Consider the following 8,253-nt stretch of genomic DNA (forward strand, 5'->3'; position numbering starts at 1 on the left):
AGTCTTCAGCGGAAAACTTAGATGAGTACGCCATCTCCATCACGGACTTTATTACCAAACGTGTGGGGGGCGGTGAACCAAATCCGTGTGCTTCCCAACCGGAAACCTTGGATAAACCAGGAAACCCACTGAAGATCAAATGTGCAGCATTCAAGTCAGACCACATAGACCAAGACAGAAAATCCAGATATGACCTCCCGTAAACCCATTAGGGAGGCCAAGAGGCAGAACCAGACCAAGTCTGAGGCCCAAACTGACCAGATTCCCGCTGTCTATTGCAAGACCTAAACAACATTACAGGATCCAAAATGAAACCGAGAGACATAGCGGACAATGACACATCCCTCCCTGACATGCTCATTGCTTTCTATGCTCAGTTTGAGCAGAATGCCAGTGGCGCGGGGAAGCCCATCCCCACAGCCCCAGACACATCTGCTCGCTCCGTCAATGGTGCCGATGTTGGATTGGTTTTCCTGGGAGTCACCCCGAGGAAAGCGATGGGCCCCGACGGTGTCCCCTGCCGAACACTCAGATCCTGTGTGAACCAGCTGATGGAGGTATTCACCGACATCTTCAATCTCTCCCTCCTACAAGCCAAAGTCCCCACCTGCTTCAAGAAGACTCCCTGTACCCAAGAAAACACATGCAACGTGCCTTCATGACCACCCCCCAACAGCTCTGACCTCAGTAACCATGAAGTGCTGAGAAAGGCTGGTCATGGCCCACATCAACTCCAGCCTCCGAATCTGCCTCGATCCCCTACAGTTTAGCTTCCGATGTAACAGGTCCACAGAAGATGCAATATCTCTCGCCCTGCTCTCTCCGTGGAGCATCTGGACAACAAAGACACCTGCGTTGGACTCCTGCTTGTGGACTACAGTTCTACCTTCGACACCATCATCCCCTCCAGACTGATCTCGAAACGGTGTGACCTTGGTCTCGGCTCCAATCTCTGCAACTGGATCCTCAGCTTTCTGACGCACAGACTGCGATCAGTGAGGATAGGTAACTGAACCTCGTCCACAATAACACTCAACACTGGAGCCCTGCAAGGATGCATCCTCAGCCCCCTGTTGTACCTACCCCCTGTACACCCACGACTGTGTTGCCAAGTTCCAAATGAACGCCATCTGCAAGTTCACTGATGACACCTCTGTGTGGGACGGCTATCTAATGACAAGTCAGAATACGGAAGGGGGATAGAGGGCTTGGTGACGTGGTGCAATGAAAACAATCTTTCTCTCAATGTCAGCAAAACTAAAGAACTGATCATCGGCTTCATAAAGAAAGGAGGAGAACGCACCCCCATCTACATCAACGGAACTGAGCCTGTGAGTGAATAGCATCAAGCTCCTCGGAGTGACGATAACCAAAGACCAATCCCACACTTCCCACGTAGATGTTACAGTCAATAAGGCACAACAACGCCTCCTCTTCCTCAGGCGGCTCAGGAAATTTGCCATGTCCATAAGGTGCCTCACCAACTTCTATAGATACACCAGTGAAAGCAAACTGTCCGGGTGCATAACAGCCTGGTACGACAACTGCTCTGCCCAGGACCGTAAGGAACTATAGAAGATGGTGAGCACAGCCCAGACCATCACGGAAGCCAACTCCCCAACTACGGACTCCATCTACATGGCTCCCTGCCGCGGAAAGGCGGCCAGCATCGAAGACTCATCATGTCCTGGTAATGATCTCCTACAACCTCTTCCATCAGGCAGAAGATACAGAAACCTGAACACATGCACCAGCAGGTTCAGCTTTTTCCCAGCTGTTGTTAGACCGACAAATGGACTGTCTAGGCTCAAATAACACTGATCTTGCTAACATTGACCTCGCCTTGCCCATGCCCTGTGCAATGTAACCTGTACGCCTCTGGCTAATTCTTGTTGATCTGTACATCCTTTGCTCACTATGATCTGCCTGTAAACAAAGCTTTTCACTGTACTTCCGTGTATGTGACAACAAATTAATCAATAATCTTCAAACTTCCAGTCGGCTCATCTTGTGATGGGTTAGCCACGACCAACAGCTGCATAATCCCCCGTGAGTGGTCAGGAATCATATGTAAGTCAGACTGGATAAGACTAGCAGATTTCTTTCCCTAAAGGGCATTAGTGAACAATACAGGTTTGTACAACAATTAGCATTCTGAGACCAACATTTTTATGCTCTCAGATTTATTGATCTAAATTTCATTGGTAATCGGATTTAACCTCCTGTTCCCAAAACATTAGCCTGGGCCCTTCGATTACCAGCTCAGGGGCATTACCACAATACCATCACCTCTTCCCTAAATTGCTACCTTTATTTTATGCTGTGCTGAAGACAGTATGGGATGATGCTATATTCCCCTGTGAAATATGGTAATCGTCACACAGCAAGTTAATTCTTCCAGGTTAAAACTAATACAGGATTTATTTACTAACAAAACAATTGAACTAAAATAGAAAAACACATTAAGAAGCTGTGATATAATACACCACCTAAACAAAATTCTCAAACTTACAAATTCAAAATAAAGTTCAAAATCTCATCGTCCTTTTCAGAAAGGTCTGATTCTGTGAAGGTTATGAAAGGGCTTCATCCTTCATGATGTTCCTCCTTAACCCCTTGGTTTATTGAAGCAGTGTCCAGAATGGTACAGAGGACCATGGCAGCTAATCAGACAGATGAATAATTTTAGTTATTTTTATCGGTTAGTTCTGATGTGTTACGGTGGGAGTTCTGACTCAGAGGTAGGGATGTTACCATTGTACCACAAAAATCTTTGATGTCTGGTATGATTCTGACGTTAAGCAGTCTCATTTGATTATATTCTGTTCAACGGTCAGACATTTGATGTACAATGCACATCTAAACATACAAGCTGGTTCATTGTGAATCGTTAGTTCATGGCAATTTCATGGCCCTTTTGCTGTTAACATTCTGATTGCCCTCAAGTATTGTCCAGGATTAAAACCAATGAATTTATTACAAATTTTATAATCGCTCAAAAACAGAAACTGTTAATGCAATAGGTGACTTACCTGACTCAAATTATTTTAGTATTTTAAGAAAATGCATGTCGTTTCCTTCTTTTAGTTTGTGGATTTCTCTGCAGTAACTTTGCAAAGGAGGATGTCACCTTGCACTGTATTGCAAAGGTTAAAACTTTGAGGAACAGAAAATCTATTGGTAACCTGTTACATCGGAATTTAGTCAGAGAACGAAGATTGGAGTAGTTGTCCAGGGAGTTAAGGAGAGGGAGACCAGAAAAGTATGGGAAGCTACAGCGAGTACTGATTAGTGATAAATTGTTTCTTTTCCTTGTCAGATTTGTATTCTGAATGCTCCTGTGCTAATCTGTTGAAAGATCAGTAATCTTGCATAATGGTTTGATATCCCTCTGGATTTGATTAGGTTTATGCTCATGCAGGAGCAGTGCATGCCGGGAAGATATACATAGCCTGTGGAAGAAGTGGCAGAAGCTACTTGAAGGAGCTGCACTGCTACGATCCAGAGGCAAACCAGTGGGAAATGAAGGCCCGTGCCCCTGTGGAACGGGCTTGGCACGGAATGGCTGCAGTCCAAGGCCAGCTTTACCTACTCGGTGGCAGCAACAATGCCAATGGGTATAGGCAGGATGTCGTGCAGGTAAGCTTTGAGCAAGGTGGGATGTTTCTGCTTTTGGGCTTCTACCTCCTCGTCACCTAATCAGCTTGATGTGCAACATTAGAATGGCTGGGATTCGCAGTGTGAATCTGAGAGCTGTTAACAAAGAGACCTTCAAAATGGTGATGTCTCAGCCCCCTGGAAGATATCACGGATGACAAAAGCTACCTATTTAACAACATTTCTGCCCTCTTGTACATTCTTCATTTTTGTGGTGGCACAGTGGCTCAGTGGTTAGCACTGCAGCCTCACAGCGCCAGGGACCCGGGTTCGATTCCAGCCTCGGGCAACTGTCTGTGTGGAGTTTGCACATTCTCCCGGTGTCTGCGTGGGTTTCCTCCTGGTGCTCCGGTTTCCTCCAACAGTCCAAAGATGTGCAGGGTAGTGGATTGGACATGCTAAATTTCCCGTAGCGTTCAGGGGTGTGTGGGTAATAGGGGGATGGGTTTGGGTGGGATGCTTCAAGGGGCAGTGTGGACTTGTTGGGCCGAAGGGTCTGTTTCCACACTGTAGGGAATCTAATCTAAATGCTTAACCTATTGGCAGTTGCATTTTTAACTGCAGAGGTCCCAAACACATATTCCCTCAATGAGTTTGTCCATCACTCTACACCCTTTCTTACCTTAAAACCTGCCTTTTTTACAACCTGTCATAATACTCCGCAAATTTTATTTGATAACATTCTTGTGAAGCGCCTTGTGACGTTTGACTGTGTTAAAGGCACCATATAAATTCAGGTTCTTGCTGCTAAATGAATTGTGCCCCTTGCTGACAACACTCACTTCTGGCTTTGTTGAAGCAGCCAGTTGGCCTGGCTCACACCAGCAGCCATTCTTTGAAACAAGGCACCGTTGCTGCTTTGAAATTGCATTTGTATCAGTTGTAGTGGTGTGTGAAGTGTTACGCTGTTGGTTTGTGCCCTGCTTGTTCACACTGCTACCACCGTTTCAATGCTTTTTTTTTCCTGTTGTTCCTGTGAAGGTTTCCTGTTACAGCCCTGAGCGAGACCAGTGGTCAACGGTTTCCGAAATGCCCTTTGGTCATGGAGAGCCAGGCATTGCTGTCTTGGATGACAGGATCTACATCCTGGGCGGGAGGTCACACGACCGTTACACACGCACTGACTACGTCCACATATATAACGTGGTGGAGCACTGCTGGGAGCAAGCTCCGGATATTGAGTGTGCCAATTCTGGCATGTCCTGCTGTGTCCTGACCCTCCCGAGACAACTGGTGGAGGACTGGGGGAGCCCGACTCCTCGGAAACATTCAGAGCGTGCCTGCCGCCGTGCCTACGTGCTTCCCGAAATGGTCGGCCTGTCTGACTTTGAGGAATTCAGTTCCAGTGAAGACTGAACGTTTGGTTAAACAGGCCGTACTGTTCAGCCTTTCTGTTCTTAATGTGGCACAACCTATGGATTACTACTTTGTTTTTTTTCTCTGTGTTCTCAGCCCTGCTTTATGCAGGGGCATTGCGGAGGGGCTAGGGGATTGTGAAGGTATCACAGGGACAGGCAGTTTCCCCTCACCTTCCCTCATGTTACCTTATCTAAGTGGCTGCTCTTGAGCAGACAAATGTATGTTGACAAGTGTAGGATCTTGGAGAGGCCACAGAATCCTTGACACCACCTTCTAATCTGTGTTAAATGTAAAAATCCAAACCTAGAATTGCTATCTCAGTATAGGAAATGTATCATACCTGGCACTCAATGATTTACATGAGTTTATACCAAATCTTACAAAACTGGGGAACGTTATTTAATCAGTTTTCTTCCTTCAGTATTAGGAAGTCCAGCTGTAAGCTGGACAATAAATCCCGCAATATCTGTCTCTCATACACAAACTTTTCATTCCCATTTAATAATACTGCTTTGATTAGGTCCAGCCTTGTGAACAGACATTAGACTCTTCTCAAATAAAAGCAAAGTACTGCAGATGCTGGAAATCTGAAGTAAAAAGAGAAAATACTGGAGAAACACAACAGGTGTGGCAGGATCTGTGTAGAGTAAAACAGAGTTAATACTTTGAGTCCAATATTACTCTTGTTCCTGTTGTGAAGAAGTGATATTGAACTTAATTTTAACTCTGTTTCATTCTTCACAGATGTTACCACACCTGTTGAGCTTCTGCAGTGTTTTCACTTTTAGTTCGAGTCATCTCCCTGCACTTTCACTTTAATTATATTCATTCCTTTTTGTTCTTCTTTCCCAGGACTCCAGAGTTACGGATCCCCACACTTCCCTAGATTTCTCTTTTCCCTACGCAGCACACTCCAGAAAAGATCCAAGCTTTCAATCTTCCCCAGTTCAGAAGCTGGGTGGGTTCAGCTCCCACCCTGAAGACCTTAGCACATGGTGCTTTATTCTGAATAGAGGGGGTGCTGCATTGACAGCATTGTGTCATTCATTGAGCTTAAACCACCGTTCTGTCTGTTGTCAGGAGAGCTATTAATCTGTCCCTGTAAAAATGGAATAAAAAGATCTCCTGGCCCTGTTTTGAAGAGCCCAGATGTCCCTGGTATCCAGGTCAATGTTTGCTCCTTGAACAATTATCTGACGTCCTGACAGTTATCACATTGCTGCTTTGGCTGCTAGATATCTGACATAACAACAGTAGAATAGAATAGAATCTCTACCGTACAGTGTGGAAACTGTTTGCACTCCATTGGCTGTGAAGTGTTTCAGAGCATTCTGTGTTGCAGGTTTTTAATTGAATTGGTTGTATTTTTTCCATTACCATTTCACTGTTTCCTTTACACAAGGTCTGTTGTGCCACTACTTTGCTGTTTTTCACGACAAGCTGTCAGTGATGAGATTGCTGACTTATACTCGTCAGTGTTGACAAGGTCCAGTTCCCCTGCCCTGCTCCAAAAAATAAAACCACATTCTAACTCACCCTAGGTTGACAAATGGAGTATCTCGAGTAACTCCCATCCTCATAATATAGTAACTACTCCTTTAGCTCCGCATTCACTTTTCTTGCTCCTGCGAAGTGCCTTGGGATCTATGTCCACATTCAAGGTGCTATATATATGTAAGTAGCTGATGTAAACTGGGCCTGAAGTGATTATTATACTAGAAGTCAATTTGTTGACTTGTTTGAGGGATTTAAAGCACATAGTCCATGCATGGTTTTCTTCTCAAATTTGTATTCTCCATGAGCGATCCCACTAGAGATTGCTTTACCCCATTTCCGTGCAGACATGTCAACTCCTTCATGCTTTTTAAGGGTGGTACAGATTTGTGGATCATCTTCCTAAAACCAGGCCAAACCTGTGAGCTGACTGTTATGTCATTTGCCACCTCTAAAGATTGATGTATTTTATATCAAGAATTATCTGCCCAGATAAACATGACGGCATTTTTGGTAAAAGTCTAATCTAGAGATTTGAGTAAAGAACGGTTTAAGTGAGAAAAGATTGTAAGGATCTGGGAAGAGTTGGGAGATGTGTGTGTGTTTGGATAATGCATGTTATTTGCTTCAAAAGACCTTCTTAAATGTGTAAAGTTCTGATTTTATCAAAGTCTGATCACCTGGTGATGCCGTGAATATGAGGGTGGAAAGATTTTATCGAATTGAATCATGAAGCTATTGGAGCCTTGATATTTATTTTCCATTTTACAGTGCTTTGAAATTACACATTGGAAACAGTGCTGATTTTGTTTTTAACCTATAACCTACACTGCTGTAGTACATGCAACAATAAATGTAACTTATATTCAAATAAGTGTTCAATCTCTGTCTTTGCAATCCTTACACTGATTCAGAATATTATCTTGATGCGAGTGTATCTGAACTAACAGTTTGTTTAATAGTAAGGCAGATAGTTATCTGAATGATGATAGATTGGGAAAGGGGGAGGTGCAGTGAGACCTGACTGTCGTCGTACATCAGTCACTACAATGTAAGCATTGCCAGTGCATCAGGCAGTGAAGAAGGCAGATGGTTTTTTGGCCTTCATGGCAAGAGGATTCAAGTACAGGAGCAGGGAAATCTTGCTGTAATTGCACAGGGCCTTGGTGAGACCACACCTGGAGTATTGTGTGCAGTTCTGATTGCCTTATCTGAGGGGGGATGTTCTGGCCACAGAGGGACTGCTACAAAGATTTATCAAACTCACTTCTAGGATGGCAGGACTGATGTGTTAAAAGAGACTGAATTGGTTAGGATTATATTCACTGGAGTTTAGAAGAATGAGAGAGGATCTCATAGAAACTAATAACAGGACAATACAGAATAAATGTGAGAAGAAACGGCAAGAACTACAGATGCTGGAGTCAGAGTCAACACAGTGTGGGGTTGGTGAAACAGAGCAGGTCAGGCAGCATCAGAGAAGCAGGAGAATCTTCTGAAGAAGGGTCCTGACCTGAAACATCGACTTTCCTGCTCCTCTGACACTGCCTGGCCTGCTGTGTTCCTCTAGCTCCCCACTGATAAATGCAAGAAGGATCTTCCTGATGTCTCGGGAGTCCAGAACCACGTGTCACAGCCCATGGATATGGGGTAGACCATTTAGGACTGGGATGAGGAGAAATTTCTTTGCCTAGGAAGTGGGATTCTCTGCCATGGAAAGTGGTTAAAGCCAACACAATGTTT

At 44.5% G+C, this 8,253-nt stretch overlaps 1 protein-coding gene across 2 annotated transcripts in view; it reads left to right on the forward strand.

Annotated features, from left to right (window-relative positions):
* Positions 1–7,360, forward strand: part of klhl22 (kelch-like family member 22) — a 50,903-nt gene extending 43,543 nt beyond the window's left edge. For both annotated transcript variants that reach the window (XM_048555770.2, XM_048555772.2), the window contains 2 exons: positions 3,406–3,639; positions 4,639–7,360. In XM_048555770.2, the coding sequence (XP_048411727.2) occupies positions 3,406–3,639; positions 4,639–5,013 (609 nt within the window). In that variant the 3' untranslated portion in view covers positions 5,014–7,360. The remainder of the gene's footprint in view (positions 1–3,405; positions 3,640–4,638) is intronic.
* Positions 7,361–8,253: the final 893 nt, after the last annotated feature.

This window comes from Stegostoma tigrinum, chromosome 26 (genome assembly GCF_030684315.1).
Source record: "Stegostoma tigrinum isolate sSteTig4 chromosome 26, sSteTig4.hap1, whole genome shotgun sequence".
In the NCBI taxonomy this organism is placed as follows: domain Eukaryota; kingdom Metazoa; phylum Chordata; class Chondrichthyes; order Orectolobiformes; family Stegostomatidae; genus Stegostoma; species Stegostoma tigrinum.